This window comes from Salvelinus alpinus, chromosome 6 (genome assembly GCF_045679555.1).
Source record: "Salvelinus alpinus chromosome 6, SLU_Salpinus.1, whole genome shotgun sequence".
Taxonomy (NCBI): domain Eukaryota; kingdom Metazoa; phylum Chordata; class Actinopteri; order Salmoniformes; family Salmonidae; genus Salvelinus; species Salvelinus alpinus.
Genome location: NC_092091.1, coordinates 38,103,351 through 38,119,300, shown reverse-complemented (window position 1 = coordinate 38,119,300; position 15,950 = coordinate 38,103,351). Strand labels below are relative to the sequence as shown.

The 15,950-nt window shown below is 43.0% G+C and overlaps 1 protein-coding gene across 1 annotated transcript in view; it reads left to right on the top strand.

Moving 5' to 3' along the window:
* The first annotated feature begins 1,346 nt into the window (after positions 1–1,346).
* Positions 1,347–15,950, top strand: part of LOC139578651 (cadherin-2-like) — a 78,289-nt gene continuing 63,685 nt past the window's right edge. The window contains exons 1-2 of the mRNA XM_071406555.1: positions 1,347–1,712; positions 11,284–11,422. Coding sequence (XP_071262656.1) covers positions 1,665–1,712; positions 11,284–11,422 — 187 coding nt within the window. The 5' untranslated portion in view covers positions 1,347–1,664. The remainder of the gene's footprint in view (positions 1,713–11,283; positions 11,423–15,950) is intronic.

Genomic DNA, 15,950 nt, shown 5'->3' with positions numbered 1-15,950 from the left:
ACCAATGAATTATGCTTGTGAACAAACATTCCATAACCGCAGGTGGCAGAAAATTGCCAATCTTAGCTTATACCTGTTCAAACAACACACTCCAGGTGGCAGCATGCACCCTTTCAGATTATTTACCAACTCATAGAAGTAGTAGAAGAAGAAAATTTGGATTGCCCATCTGTAGATGCTCTACCAGTAACATGTCAATTAACTATCTACTATCCCTAACTCTAAACCTAATCTTAACCCTTATCCTAAGTCTAGCCTTATTAACCCTTACCCTAACCCTTATTCTAAACCTAACCATAACCTTAGCAAGCAGTTGCTTATCAACAGATAGTTTGTTAATAGTATGAGCATCTACAGATGGAAAATCCGGACTATCCAAATAAAGTGTGACCGAAAAAGGCCTAAATGGGGGGCGACAGGTAGCCTAGTGGTTAGTGTTGAGCCAGTAACCAAAAGGTTGCTGGATCGAATCCCTGAGCTGACAAGGTCAAAATCTGTCGTTCTACCCCTGAACAAGGCAGTTAACCCACTGTTCCTCGGTAGACTGTCATTGTAAATAAGAATTTGTTCTTAACTGACTTGCCTAGTTAAAAATGCAAATGGCCTCAATGGTGCTGCCTGTGCGCTCAGATAAAATGCCATAGTGGGACAGATACAAAGAAGAGTTCTCTATGGCATTATCAGAGTTGATTTACTGTTTGGTTAGTTGGGTTAGGCGCCTTTCCTTCTAACTAATAAAATCCCTCACTTTGCATGTCCGTTGCAAACATCTTGTCTTGCCTCCTCACTGAAGAGCCAGGTCACCCGTGATACAAGTCAATATTAGATGTCCATCCATGTCTGAGGACATCAGGAGATGATGTGGAAACCGGCCAGTAGGGGCAACAGTGAGCGCTGTTACCTTCAAGTAGGTTTCAGTATTGCTAGACTAACCCTTTACTTTAATCCTTACTTTAACCATTAAGAGTTCATGCCTAACGTTAAGATTTCGGAGTTAATGCCTAAACTTAACCTTAAACACTTCTAAATGTGATGTTTGGAACAACTTTAAAATTGGACGTTTGAGAAACATGGATGAACGTCTAATTCTGACATGGCAGATAACCCACTGCCAGATTTTTACCACTGTGAGAGCTTGTTGAAACCACCACCAAGAGCGCCACTTCACATGGTCATTCATTGGCCTCATTTTTTACTGCTCAATCATAGGCGGTCATTATTTCACATCAAAAGACAATACCTATAACCAACTCCCTCCTCCAACCACGTTTCCCCTCCGAGAGTTTAGGGTAGGACTCATTTGGTTGTACAGGAGGGGCGTGGTCTGTCATTCTCCGCCGGGAGAGAAGAGGAGAGGAGAGGGCGAAGAGGGAGAGAAAATTATCTTTGTGTGATTCCTGCCATATCTGATGTTATCCGGTAGGTAGAGACACTGAGGCCCGTGTTGTTGGTCGGTCCGACTGGTAGCCAGTTAAGTCATTCAACCTCAGTACCAGACAGAGTGCACTCCGCTCAGCAGCACAGCATAGAACTGGGACGGCGAGGAGAGAGACGAGGCTGCTACATGCCGCCGCCGCTGCTCGTTTACTAGTGAACATTCTCGCATTGAAACGCGAAGAGAGATTGGGGCTTTTCCCAACACATTCGAAGGAGGGATTTTAATCATGTTTCGAACCTTTGTCGCGCTGCTGATGCTACTGGCAGCTGTGCAGGTAGGCTACGAAACCGTTGCTTCGGTTTGGTGTAGTGGTGGGGTTGATTGGTTCGGTTGGTTGGCTATGGGACAGGGGTCGGAGTGACGGCTTGGTTTTTGCTCTATGATGATGGTCAACTCACTAGGGGAGACCGGGGTTGGTTGTCACAAGTATTACTCTCATTTGTATTTCTCAGCACCAGTATTCTTTACAATATCATTTTCAATATTAAGAGAAAGACCAAGGTCTTGGGTTGAAATGGGGACCCTTTTTATACAACGAAGAGTTATAAGCCACCAAACACTCAGTCCACTTGTGACAACCAGTTACCAGCCCTATTGCAGGGTTGGATGTCACACACCAACAGCCCAATCGCGGGGTTGGATGACACACAGTATGGGGTTGGTTGTCATAATATTTGCTAGTAGCTTATTCCTTTTGTATGCAATATTGCTTAATTTCATGTTACAGTCTTAGAAATAGCCGAGCCTTTGTTTGATGGAACGATATTCCTAACAAAATTAAGCATTTACTCCGTGAGAATAACATTACATTTTTTTGTAAATTTCTGTGTGTACATAATTATTCAAGGATACTCCCTTAATTCAAACATTAACAAGTAAAATACCAATAATTTCCTTTTTACTTTCACCTATGAAAAACACAAATTCTCCTCACCTCAATGTTTTGTCATGTTGACATGAATTGACGAGGGGGATGAGTTATTTCAAAGAATTCACTCATTTGAACCTTACAAATATTACACAGTGCCATTTAGATTGGGAGTAATTAACGCTGTGACAACCAACTTGGCGTAAGTCTGCAGGATATGACTGCATTTATTTCCTTCTACATTGCCTACATATTAGGTTGTTGGTTTATATTGATTTTAAACTACACTCTTAGAATCAAAGGTGCTAAGTAGAACTGAACAGGGTTTTTCGGTTTGTCCATTTTTTGGTGCTGGGTAGAACCCTCTTTGTAGGGATCTTCAAAGAACCCCCTGTATATGGTTCTGCCTCGAACCCTCTATGTAGGGTTCTACCAAGAACCATTTTATCATCTAAAGGTTCTTCCTAGAAGCGTCTATGATGGGATCTACCTTGAACCCAGCCAGAGTTAGGATATCCAACAAGTGGAATTGTTAATCATCCACAACCTGCATTCAGAATGACTGCCGGGGTAGGGAAGGTACAATATTGACACTACCTCAATCATGTGAACTGTAACAACCATTTCAGTAATGGGTGCAATAAATCCAAGAGATTGTTTAGAAAACTATGTTATTTATCTTTGTGTTGCATAAAATGTATTAACCAATCAATGTACATAAAAAAAACACAGATATTACAGTAAACTGAACAATTCTGAAAATCTCCCTGCAATAGAGCATGCTGTGAAATATTATATATGGTTCCATGTAGAACCCTTCTTGCCTTCCAAAGAATCATCAAAGAACCCCTTCTTCCAAAACGGGTTCTTAGGATGTTAAAGGTTCTAGGTAGAACCCTATCCCTCCACAAAGAACCCTTTTCCAACCCTTTTTTCTAAGGGTGTATGCGTTAGGATCTTGCTCAAATGTAGGCTAATTGTGCATTCCATTTTGTTAAAATGAATTGGTTTTTCAACATGAATATCTGAATTTCGGTCTAGCACACAATTTTGCAGTCATAGCCGCTACAGTAGCCTGCACTTTGTTTAAACTGCAGCTCTCCTATGTTATTTCTTTACTGAATTGCCTATTGATTTGCCTAATCAAGCTGCACATTTGACGGGCAATAGCTTACTCGATTAAGGGAATTGTTGTCGTTATTGGAAATATTCCAAATAGCCTCTTAGGGACCGTTTAGTTTATGCTCTGCTCTGTATTCACCCATGATTCATAGTGGTCGTTAACTGTAGGCTTGATCTGTAACCTAGGCTATGCAGGGTTATGGGACGGGTGTAGAAATGTAGACGTTTCTAGCCTATGCGATGCCGTTATGGCGATTTGAGACGATACCGTTATAATTGTGTACTGCAGACAGGTCACAAGGCTGAAGTTGCGCCCGTGCACTAAATCGGATGTGTATTTAGAGATATGGATGGAGGTAACAGTGTCACAACTGTAACCATTTATAGACATTGAAGTATCCGCTGGACAATCGCCTGTTTCCCGCTCCACAAATTGGCTTAGAGGAATGGTCTTTATATATGTTAATGAATCAGGCACACATGGGTGTCTTGTTTTATAGTCTGTTGGCTGCTACACTATAGCATAATTTGATTCAGCCCTAACCTAGACACTAAGAAAAGAGGGTTGATCAACAAGAGTTCTTTGGGAATGGTGATGGTTCTATGTGGAACCATAATTACTCAAAGAACTCTTTGCAGTTCACAAAAGGTGACGGCTCATTTACATTTTTTGGGGGCGTAGCGTACGGCTCTTTTTGTGCAATGGTGAGTGCCATTCCGGTTTATCTGATCTGTTGTGTTATGCCAGTACAACATGTTATAGATGACTATGGCCGGTAGCATTGTTTTGTGAAAGACTCACCTATGGCCTTGTGTCAATTGACAAAGTCAGTGGTCAATTCTCTTCTCAGCAACATCCAGTGGTCCCAGTCCTATCACACCTGATTCAGCTTGTCAATTAACACAATCATAACACTCCTGGAATTTTAAAGGTCCTGAACTGTCAATCTGATTCCCATGTAAAATAGCCTTTTGAGTGACTAAAATATCACCCATAATATTTTTGGGGGATAGAAATGCTCAAAATGTAAGAAAATGACTTTCTTCTCATGGCTAACTACCAAGACATTTTAAAAGACAGGCTGAGTGGCAGGGAAGCTTATTTATTCACTTTGACTGACTGCTCTTTGTAAGGCCTATGTCAAGAAACTCGGACGCAGTGTTGCAGTAGAATTATCTCAAGAAAATGTTGTGATACACATTTATTTAGATCTCCCATTTGGTGTGTCTTTTGTGATGTGGCACTGACGGATGTGTTGACATGACAACTGCGTCAGCGTTTTGAACCCCCCCCCCCCCCCTTTTGTTCCATGCTGGCTGAAGACCTAGCTAGCCAGTAACTAGCTAACACCAGACACACATGAAAGGAGAAACATATACGTGTCTTTGCCATAGATTAATATTGTAAACTTAGAATTATACTTGCTGACACCTTACAGTCAAATTATGGCACCAGTAGAGTAGCTATCCATCTACTTAAACCACGCCCCTATGCGTACATGCCTTTTCCGATGTTAGTTAGAAGGCGGTACTTATTTAAATCAAGTAAAAGAATGTCACGCTACCATTGGTGTTTTAAAACGAGAGTTATGCTGACGTCACCCTATCCCCTTAATAATCCCGCCTCCTGAATCCAAGTGTTTGACACGGGGAGGGGACCAGTAATTTCATGATCAAACTTTAGGTCAAGCACACTTTTACACTCATCACACACACCTTTTGACTGGAAGGAGAGCGAGTGCACAATCATGTTTGACAGTGAATAGTTTTTCACAGAATGTTATGTTTAACAGGCTACAGTCTATTCCGTCTAATATTTTTTGTTGTTGTATTGGCTGTATTTACCAACGGTCTGTATAGGTCCAGAAAAATACATCAGCTATTGTCTCTTGTTTACTCGCAGAGGACTGTAGGGAAGAAGTGGCTACTATTAGCAAACAGATTCAAAATTTGCCTAATCTACTTGGGAAAGTACCCCCGCCTACCTTCTCCTTCTCTACACCACAGGCTGGACGCCATTCCAATGTGTTGAGAGTATCACCACCATGTCAACACTCCTTGACTTAATAGCCAATGCTTTCCAGGGACCCCTTCCCGAAGAAGTCTCCCTGGGAAATGGAGCAGGACCGTTACTTCTGGTGGATTTAGCGGATTATACTGTCTCCAATCCTGCTGCCCAACCATGGAAGCATATCACCCGCCGTAGGCCAAATGGAGGGAAGTGGCCTGTGGCTAGTGGGGCTTCTTTGGTGTTAAGAAGCTCGACCCAAATCCAGTTGTTCAACAGCTTCGCCGTCTTGGCTATAGAGATTCTCGCGCCTTCGTCCCTATCCACCCTCCTTCTCAGGGAGATTCTGCCTCGGACTCGGATCCTCCAAGTTCCCGAGAGGGACTCTGCCCCAGACTCAGATCCGCTGCGCTCCTCTTCTCACCGGGCCTCAAGGTTTTCTGACGCACCGTCTCCTCCGTCAGTCACATTGGGTTTTGAGGACGGCAGGAGGTACAAAAACTGCTGAACCTCCTCTGCCATCTCACCAGCTGTTATCATCGTCAGCTCTATATTTTGGTTCCCGGGGCAAGAACATTGTGCTATCATGGGGCTTGGTTACAAGACAATACTAGGCTGCTTCCTACCATTTCACACCAGAACACGGGAGTTGTCGCTATAGTAATCCATGTGGAATCTAATGACATTAGGATTGCTAGCTCGGAGTGGCTGAAACAGGACTTTAAAGAACTGATTGGAACTCTGAAAGAATCCAACAAGCATCCAAGTATTTCAGGCCCAGTGCCACCACTGAGACGTGTCAGCGAAAGATTCAGTAGGTTGCTGGCACTACATGATTCGCTACGAGTCTACTCTAACTTTGTTGGAGTTACTTTTGTGGATAACTTTGACACCTTTTGGAAACGAGATACTCTACAGAGAGGATGGGGTCCATCCAAATCATCTTGGTGCCTGGACTCTTGTCTCACATTTCAAGGCTGCGCTGAGACATTGATTTACCAACACCCCAAGTTCCCCTTAGGTAATCCCAACCATAAATGATCAGCATTATCTTCATACTGCAGGTCCGCAACAGGTAACCCTCATTGACTCTTGTTTTAGTCCACTTCCTCGCTCAAAGCATAGGCCCAATGGCACAGTTCTAGACAATATTTTGTCTATACCATTTCAAGCTAGCCCTATGGTATTTTCAAGTAAGCGGTTATCAATTGAGCATAGTATGCCTGTATTAGAGACTCCATCTGATCTGAAATCCTGCAGCTGCGGCATTGGACTGATTCATGTAAATGCCAGAAGTTTGATCTCAAAAATGTATTTTATTATAGCTCTGGCCTCTCAAACCATATTTACAACCAACAAGTGCTCTAAGCCAATTGTCTGACTTGTTATCTGACTATGCTAAATCGGTTTTATTCATTTTGGTTGATCTTAATCAGGATTAGTTGATGCCAGCTTCTGATTGAGCTAAATCTAACTCAGTTGATTACTGAATGAACCCGCCCTTTAAACACCCTGAAAAATCGACTCTTTTGGATATTATTTTGACAAGTATACAACCAATGGAATATTTGCTAATGAGTTCAGTGACCATTGTCCCATTGCCTGCATAAAACGACCTAAATCTCGCACACATTGTTATATGATAAATTATATGAATTTCAATGACAGCCATTCTTGTTGGATCTAGGATTGTGTGAATGGGGGTTGTGACAGATATCTCTGACTCGGATCAGGCCCTAAATTATTTTATTGCAGATAAGCATGCTCCATTCAATAAACTAAGTGTAAGGGATAGAGCTAATCCCTGAACAATCAAAGAAACTTCAGGTGAGGAATTTAGCTTGGGCTAAGACTAGGCTGACTGATTCTATGTAAAAGCTTAAAAAATAGATGCCTATCCCTGGTTAGAAAAGCAAAATCCTCATACAGTACTTCTTGAAATGTATATCTGAGAATGGTGGGAATCCAGCTTGATTCTGGAAGGTAGTCAAATCTCTGAAACAAAACACCATCCCCTCATTACCAAAGCAGGTTATGATAGCCTCTGCTCACATAACAGATAAGATGGACATTTGGTGTGCTTTTAATAACCACTTTGCCTTAGTAGGTAAAGATGGCGCGGACAGATAGGGCAGCTGTGCTTCTAGCTCCTAAGCAACTTTGCAGTATTTTTTTCCTGTGTTATTTATTCCATTATTATCCCAACATTTTTTGTGGTGTTATTAAATCCAACCAGAAAGAGCAGAGGGAGCACCCCTCTATCCACATCGATGGGACTGCAGTAGAGAAGGTGGAAAGCTTCAAGTTCCTCAGCGTACACATCACTGACGAACTTAAATGGTCCACCCACACAGATAGTGTGGTGAAGAAGGCGCAACAGTGCCTCTTCAACCTCAGAAGGCTGAAGAAATTTGTCTTGACACCTAAAACCCTCACAAACTTTTACAGATGCACAATTGAAAGCATCCTGTCGGGCTGTATCACCGCCTGGTACGGCAACTGCACCGCGCACAACAGGGCTCTCCAGAGGGTGTTGCGTTCTGCCCAACGCTTCACCGGGGGAAAACACCTACAGCACCCAATGTCACAGGAAGGACAAAAAGATCATCATGGACAACAACCACCCGAGCCACTGCCTGTTCTCCCTGCTATCATCCAGAAGGCGAGGTCAGTACAGGTGCATCAAATCTGGGACCGAGAGACTGAAAAACCGCTTCTATCTCAAGGCCATCAGTATGTTAAATAGCCATCACTAACACCTTAGAGGCTGCTACCCTATAGAAATAGACTTGAAATCACTGGCCACTTTAATAATGGAACACTAGTCACTTAAATAATGTTTACATATTTTGCATTACTCATCTCATATGTATATACTGTATTCTATTCTACTGTATTTTAGTCTATGCCGCTCTGACGTTGCTTGTACAAATATTTATATATTCTTAATTCCATTCCTCTACATTAGATTTGTGTGTATTGTGTGTATCGTTGTAAAATTGTTAGATATTACTTGTTAGATATTATTGTACTGTTGGAGCTAGAAACACAAGCATTTTGCTACACCCACAATAACATCTGCTAAACATGTGTATGTGACCAATAACATTTGATTTAATTCGAGGGCCACCTATTTGATAAAATTGCTTCTAAAAACTCTGATTCTAGCAGAGGGAGGCCTTTATGCACTTTGAGCCAAGTCGCAGAGAACGATACATTCCCAGATACACATTCCTCATTTTCATTTCAACCATTGGATGTCTTTGATATACTAAGTGCCTTATTGAAAATGTATGTAAAAAATAAATAAATAATAATAATTAAAAAAAAAATCAGCTGGGGCTGACTCACTTGATCCCTTTTGCTATAGCTTTCTGACCCACTTATTGCAGAATCATTCACCTATGTTTTTAACTTGACAATTGTTTCTGGGGTTATCCCTAAGATCTGGAAGTCCTCCCAGTACACAAAGGCAGAGATCCTTCTCAATTGGATAACTACTTTCCAATTTCCAAGCTATTTTGCCATGCCAACGTTTTAGCGTCCCTGGCCAACTCTCAGCTGAGAACTTCTCATTCTATTCTTAATGAGCACCAATCCGTATTTAAACCTGGACATAGCACTGTTTCAGCAGCTACACTTGTCTTAGATCATGTGCTATATTGTTTAGACCATAATTTTTTTTTCTTAGATCATGTGCTATACTGAAAAAAAGTTGAGATTTAAGATTAGTTTCTTTTATAGAAATACATCCTGCATCACTTTGGATTGTTCAAGCAACGCTTCTCCCAGTACTTGACTATGGGGATATAATCGACATGCATGCGGCAGCCTCTGCTTTAAAACCTTTAGATTCCGTCTATTATTCAGCACTGCGTTTTTTCACTGGGGACCATTTTTGTTGACATCACTGCATTTTGTATAGTTCTGTTGGCTGGGAGTCTTTGACTACCAGAATGGCTCAAAATGGTTACTTTTTGTATATAAAACGGTTCTTCAGAGACTCCCCCACTACCTCAGCTCAGATATTAACTGGAGATCCAGCACTTGTAATACCCACTCTCTACACTGGCGGGTTCTGGAGGTCCGACGGGGACAAATGCTTTTAGTTTTTATGCTCCCAGCTCATGGAATAGTCTTCAGGCAACCTTGAAATTAGACTCGCTGGCCTCCCTTGGACAGTTTAGATCGAGTTTAAGGAAGGTGATATGTGAGAGTTGTGTTTGTTTTGAATACTCCTGTTGTATTGATTATATTGATATTATTTATTGTATGTTCATGTTCACAGGGCTCCCTTGCAAATGAGACCCTGTTCTCAATGGTGACCCACCCTGTATAAATATGAAGTAAATAAATGTATAAGCAACAGTCATTTTTCGTACTTTGGTCATCATACTTTGATCTGGTTTCATCCAAATATCATCACATTTTATTAAAAACATGATTTTGATTTTGAAATTGTTCTTTATACACTCTTAGAAAAAAGGGTTCCAACGGGGTTCTTTGCAGAGGGATAGGGTTCTACCAAGAACTGTTTTGATCAGAAGAACCCTTTTTGGAAGACAAGGGTTCTTTGTGAGGCAAAGGGTTCTATCTAGAACCTTTAACATCCTAAAGAAATCTGTCGACCAACAGCCTATTGACCAAACAATCGACCTGTCAACTAAATGGGGTCAGCCCTACTACCCAACCCATTTGGTTTTGCATCTTCATTGCATTAATGTATTCATTTAGAAGAGTATCAGAGTGTTTGAAACATGTTTGGAAATGTTTTATGTTAGAAATTAGGCTAAGATAAGCAACAGAGATACAAATAAATAGAGACAGATGAGAGTGATTTGCAGAGAATTGGCAGGTTTTGATTAGAATTGAATAGAATAGGCATGAGATGAATGAGTTAGGTCACGTCATGGAAAGGTCAAGGGTTACAGCTTTTTGACACACACGTCTATGATGTGAGCTGGTCTGATTTGTTCTCGGCTCCGTTTCCCCAGGATAGTGCTCTGCCTTCACACCGATGTTGCAATACTTCTGAAATACCCTATTCCTACACATCTTCCCTGAATGAATCACTGATCTGAAAACAATCTGGTAGGTGAAAGCAAGCAAGGGGTTCCAAGACATAGCTTTCAGTTGTATAGCTATATCGGATCTGTGATCACCATGATAGTGGAGAAGAGGGAGGGTGCGTTTCTGAAGTGCTGTATAGGAGCTGCATCCCAAATGGCACCCTATTCCCTATGCAGTGCACCACTTTTGACCAGAGCCCATTGGTAGTGCACTAATAGGGTGCCATTTGGGACGCCGACAGGAGGTCTTTCTCAGTCTAATCATGCTACCTGCTTACCCTTACACTCATTACTCCAATCACCAGCCTGAGTGGACTCTTAACAACAACATATGTCATTGTGCCGTTCTGTGAGGGGGGTAGGGCGGAGGGCATAGAGAGGTAGCCTACACGCTAGGTATTAGTTGTCTGTCTGTGCCACTGGGCTAGGCCCCTCCTAATGTGCAATTATTGTTGCTGTTATTTAACAGCATATAGACCTATATGTTGTTATGTTATACATTATACATTCGAATAGTATGTCTCTTTTATGCAGCCTATATTTTATAATATTTTGCATTTGATGGTGGTTATTATGTCACTTCTCTTGCCTATTATGATAGTTATTAGTGGTTATGAACATCGTTATGAACTCTTTTAATATAAGCTGCTCTGTACACACTTTTTTTCACTGCATTTTATGGTGCAGTGAGTGCATACATATTTAAGTATGTGTAACCTATCCAGGACTATGTTGATCTTTTTTCCACACCCTTCTGTTCTTTCTCTCTGTTCTCCAGACTGCTGTGCAGGGTGGAGGGGCCGTGGGGTCATCACCATGGAGGCAGGGGTCGTTGCCGTGCACACGAGGCTTCTCCCAGGAGGAGTACAGTGTTGCTGTGGACGAGGAGCTAAGAGAGGGACAAGCACTCCTCACCGGTACACACACACACACACACACACACACACACACACACACACACACACACACACACACACACACACACACACACACACACACACACACACACACACGCCTTACTTCACCACAAGGGCTGGCGATTCAAACAACAACCTAAATCTCTGGGGGGGGATATTTTTGGGGAGTAACCTAACATAATATGTTTTGGGAGTAGCTTCATATTATGTTTGGGTGATATTTGAGTCGTAATGTTTTTAGCTGCGGGCCAGGACTGAGGGTTGGGTAATCAAATCAAACAGTATTTGTCACATGCGCTGAATACAACCGGTGTAGACTTTACCATGAAATGCTTACTTAAGAAACTTAAGACTTAAGAAAATATTTATTAAATAAACTAAAGTAAAACAAATAAAAGAGCAACAATAAAATAACAATTCCGAGTCAGGGTACCGAGTCAATGTGCGGGGGTACAGGTTAGTTGAGGTAATTGAGGTAATATGTGCATGTAGGTAAGGATAAAGTGACTATGCATAGATAATAAACAGTGAGTAGCAGCAGCGAAAAAAGGGGGGGGCATTGTAAATAGCCCGGGTAGCCATTTGATTAGCTGTTCAGCAGTCTTATGGCTTAGGGGTAGAAGCTGTTAAGAAGCCTTTTGGATCTAAACTTGGCGCTCTGGTACTGCTTGCCGTGCGGTAGTAGAGAGAATAGTCTAAGACTAGGGTGGCTGGAGTCTTTGGCAATGTTTAGGGCCTTCCAGTGACACCACCTGGTATAGAGGTCCTGGAAGGCAGGAAGCTTGGCCCCAGTGAAGTACTGGGCCGTACGTACTACCCTCTGTAGCTCCTTGCGGTCGGAGGCCGAGCATTTGCCATACCAGGCGGTGATGCAGCCAGTCAGGATGCTCCCGATGGTGCATCTGTAGAAGTTTTTGATGATCTGAGGACCCATGCCAAATCTTTTCAGTCTCCTGAGGGGGAATAGGCGTTGTCGTGCCCTCTTCTCGACTGTCTTGGTGTGTTTGGACCATTTTAGTTTGTTGGTGATGTGGACACCAAGGAACTTGAAGCTCTCAACATGCTCCACTAAAGTCCTGTCGATGAGAATGGGGGTGTGCTCGGCCCTCCTTTTCCAGGAGTCCACAGTCTCTGACCTCCTCCCTATAGGTTGTCTCATCGTTGTCTGTGATCAGGCCTACCACCGTTGTGTCGTCGGCAAACTTAATGATGGTGTTGGAGTCGTGCTTTGCCAAGCAGTCATGGGTGATTCAGGAAGTACAAGTAGGGACTCCTGAGGGGCCCCCGTGTTGTGGATCAGTGGCAGATGTTTTGTTGCCTACCCTTACCACCTGGGGGCATCTCGTCAGGAAGTCCAGGATCCAGTTGCACAGGGAGGTGTTTAGTTCCTGGGTCTTTAGCTTAGTGATGAGCTTTGAGGGCACTGTGGTGTACCTTCAGGCTCTGATCAGGCCCTACACCCAAACAAGGGCACTGCGTTCATCCACCTCTGGCCTGCTCGCCTCCCTACCTCTGAGGAAGTACAGTTCCCGCTCAGCCCAGTCAAAACTGTTCGCTGCTCTGGCACCCCAATGGTGGAACAAACTCCCTCACGACGCCAGGTCAGCGGAGTCAATCACCACCTTCCGGAGACACCTGAAACCCCACCTCTTTAAGGAATACCTAGGATAGGATAAAGTAATCCTTCTAACCCCCCCCTCCCCCTTAAAAGAGTTAGATGCACTATTGTAAAGTGGTTGTTCCACTGGATATCATAAGGTGAATGCACCAATTTGTAAGTCGCTCTGGATAAGAGCGTCTGCTAAATGACTTAAATGTCTGCTAAATGACTTAAATGTGTTGAACACTGAGCTGTAGTCAATGAACAGCATTCTCATTTAGGTGTTCCTTTTGTCCAGGTCAGAAAGGCCAGTGTGGAGTGCAATAACGATTGCGTCATCTGTGGATCTGTTGGTGCAGTATGCAAATTAGAGTGAGTCTAGGGTTTCTGGGATGATGGTGTTGATGTGAGTCATGACCAGCCTTTCAAAGCATTTCATGGCTACAGACGTGAGTGCTATGGGTCAGTAGGTATTTAGGCAGATTACCTTGGTGTTGTTGGGCACAGGGAATATGGTGGTCTGCTTGAAACATGTAGCTATTACAGACTCTCTCAGGGAGAGGTTTAAAATGTCAGTGAAGACACTTCCCAGTTGGTCAGTGTATGCTCAGAGTACACGTCCTGGAAATTTGTCTGTGCCTGCGCCCTTGTGAATGTTGACCTGTTTGAAGGTCTTGCTCACATCGGCTACGGAGTGCATGATCACACTATCGTCCCGAACATCTGGTGCTCTCATCCATGCTTCAGTGTTGCTTGCCTGGAAGCGCGCATATAAGTAATTTAGCTCGTCTGGTAGGCTCGTGTCACTGGGCAGCTCGCGGCTGGGATTCTTAGCATCTGCATCATCTGACCACTTCCGTATTGAGCGAGTCACTGGTACTTCCCGCTTTTGTTTTTGCTTGTAAGGACAGAATTTTGGTCAGACTTGCCAAATGGAGGGCGAGGGAGAGCTTTGTACGCGTCTCTGTGTGTGGAGTAAAGGTGGTCTAGAGTTTTTTTCCCCTCTGGTTGCACAAGTAACATGCTGGTAGAAATGAGGTAAACCAGATTTAATTTTCCCTGCATTAAAGTCACCGGCCACTACGAGCGCCGCCTCTGGATTTGCATTTTCTTGTTTGCTTAGTGCCAGCATCGTTTTGTGGTGGTAAATAGACAGCTACAAAAAATCTAAATTAAAACTTTCTTGCCGAGCAAAACCTTGAGACTTCCTAATATTAGATTTCATGCACCAGCTGTTATTGACAAAAAGACACAGACCGCCACCCCTTGTCTTACCGGAGGCAGCTGTTCTGTCTTGCCGATGCACGTACATTTTTTTACTGGAACAGCCAACTGTATATTATCCATGTCGTCGTTCAGCCACGACTCTGTGAAACATAAGATATTACAGTTTTTAATGGCCCGTTGGTAACATAAGATATTACAGTTTTTAATGGCCCGTTGGTAACATACGATATTACAGTTTTTAATGGCCCGTTGGTAACATACGATATTACAGTTTTTATTGGCCCGTTGGTAACATAAGATATTACAGTTTTTAATGGCCCGTTGGTAACATAAGATATTACCGTTTTTAATGGCCCGTTGGTAAGTGTTGCAGTCAGTGGGTGGAGTATACACTCTGCACAATGCAACAATATGGAAGAGTTTTTCATTACGATCACTGAGGGAGGTGGAGGATTAGGTGAGTAATAGGGGAGGACGTGAGGGTTGGGGGCAGTGGGGTGGAAGGGGCTGAAACCATCTGCCTCGTCACACACACAGTGGGTGTTTCCCCACACACTCATTCACACACGCACACTCCACATACAAATGAAACACTGTGTGATAAATTATATTAATCTTGTCAGCCTGTATCCATCCTCTGATCAATGACCTTTGTGTGTGTACAGACAGGATGACCCAGCCGGGGTCTCACTATTGTGTGTGTTGTTGATACTAGTGCCAGAGGCATACAGAGGCAGACCTAGCTGTGAGTCTCTGTGTGTTCAGGATGGTTAATTCAGAGTTTATTGTGCTACCTGTCCTGTTGTAGTCTCTAGTCTGTTGGCTATTTATTTTATTTACTTTTCATTGGCTCCTGTGAAACTGACTTGTGATCCGACTTTTTAAGCTAGTGTTCTGTCAGGGTGCCATGGTAAAACACGGAGAGGGAGGGAGGGAGGGAGGGAGACGTGTGTGTTTTACAACGTCACCTGTGCTAAATAACCTTTTGATTGTCCTGCTGAATCATTTTGTCGGTTCTTTGTATCCGGAGATTAGCCATTAGGTTGTATATATACAGTGGGGAGAACAAGTATTTGATACACTGCCGATTTTGCAAGTTTTCCTACTTACAAAGCATGTAGAGGTCTGTAATTTTTATCATAGGTACACTTCAACTGTGAGAGACGGAATCTAAAACCAAAAATCCAGAAAATCACATTGTATGATTTTTAAGTAATTAATTTGCATTTTATTGCATGACATAAGTATTTGATCACCTACCAACCAGTAAGAATTCCGGCTCTCACAGACCTGTTAGTTTTTCTTTAAGAAGCCCTCCTGTTCTCCACTCATTACCTGTATTAACTGCACCTGTTTGAACTCGTTACCTGTATAAAAGACACCTGTCCACACACTCAATCAAACAGACTCCAACCTCTCCACAATGGCCAAGACCAGAGAGCTGTGAAAGGACATCAGGGATAAAATTGTAGACCTGCACAAGGCTGGGATGGGCTACAGGACAATAGGCAAGCAGCTTGGTGAGAAGGCAACAACTGTTGCCGCAATTATTAGAAAATGGAAGAAGTTCAAGATGATGGTCAATCACCCTCGGCCTGGGGCTCCATGCAAGATCTCACCTCGTGGGGCATCAATGATCATGAGGAAGGTGAGGGATCAGCCCAGAACTACACGGCAGGACCTGGTCAATGACCTGAAGAG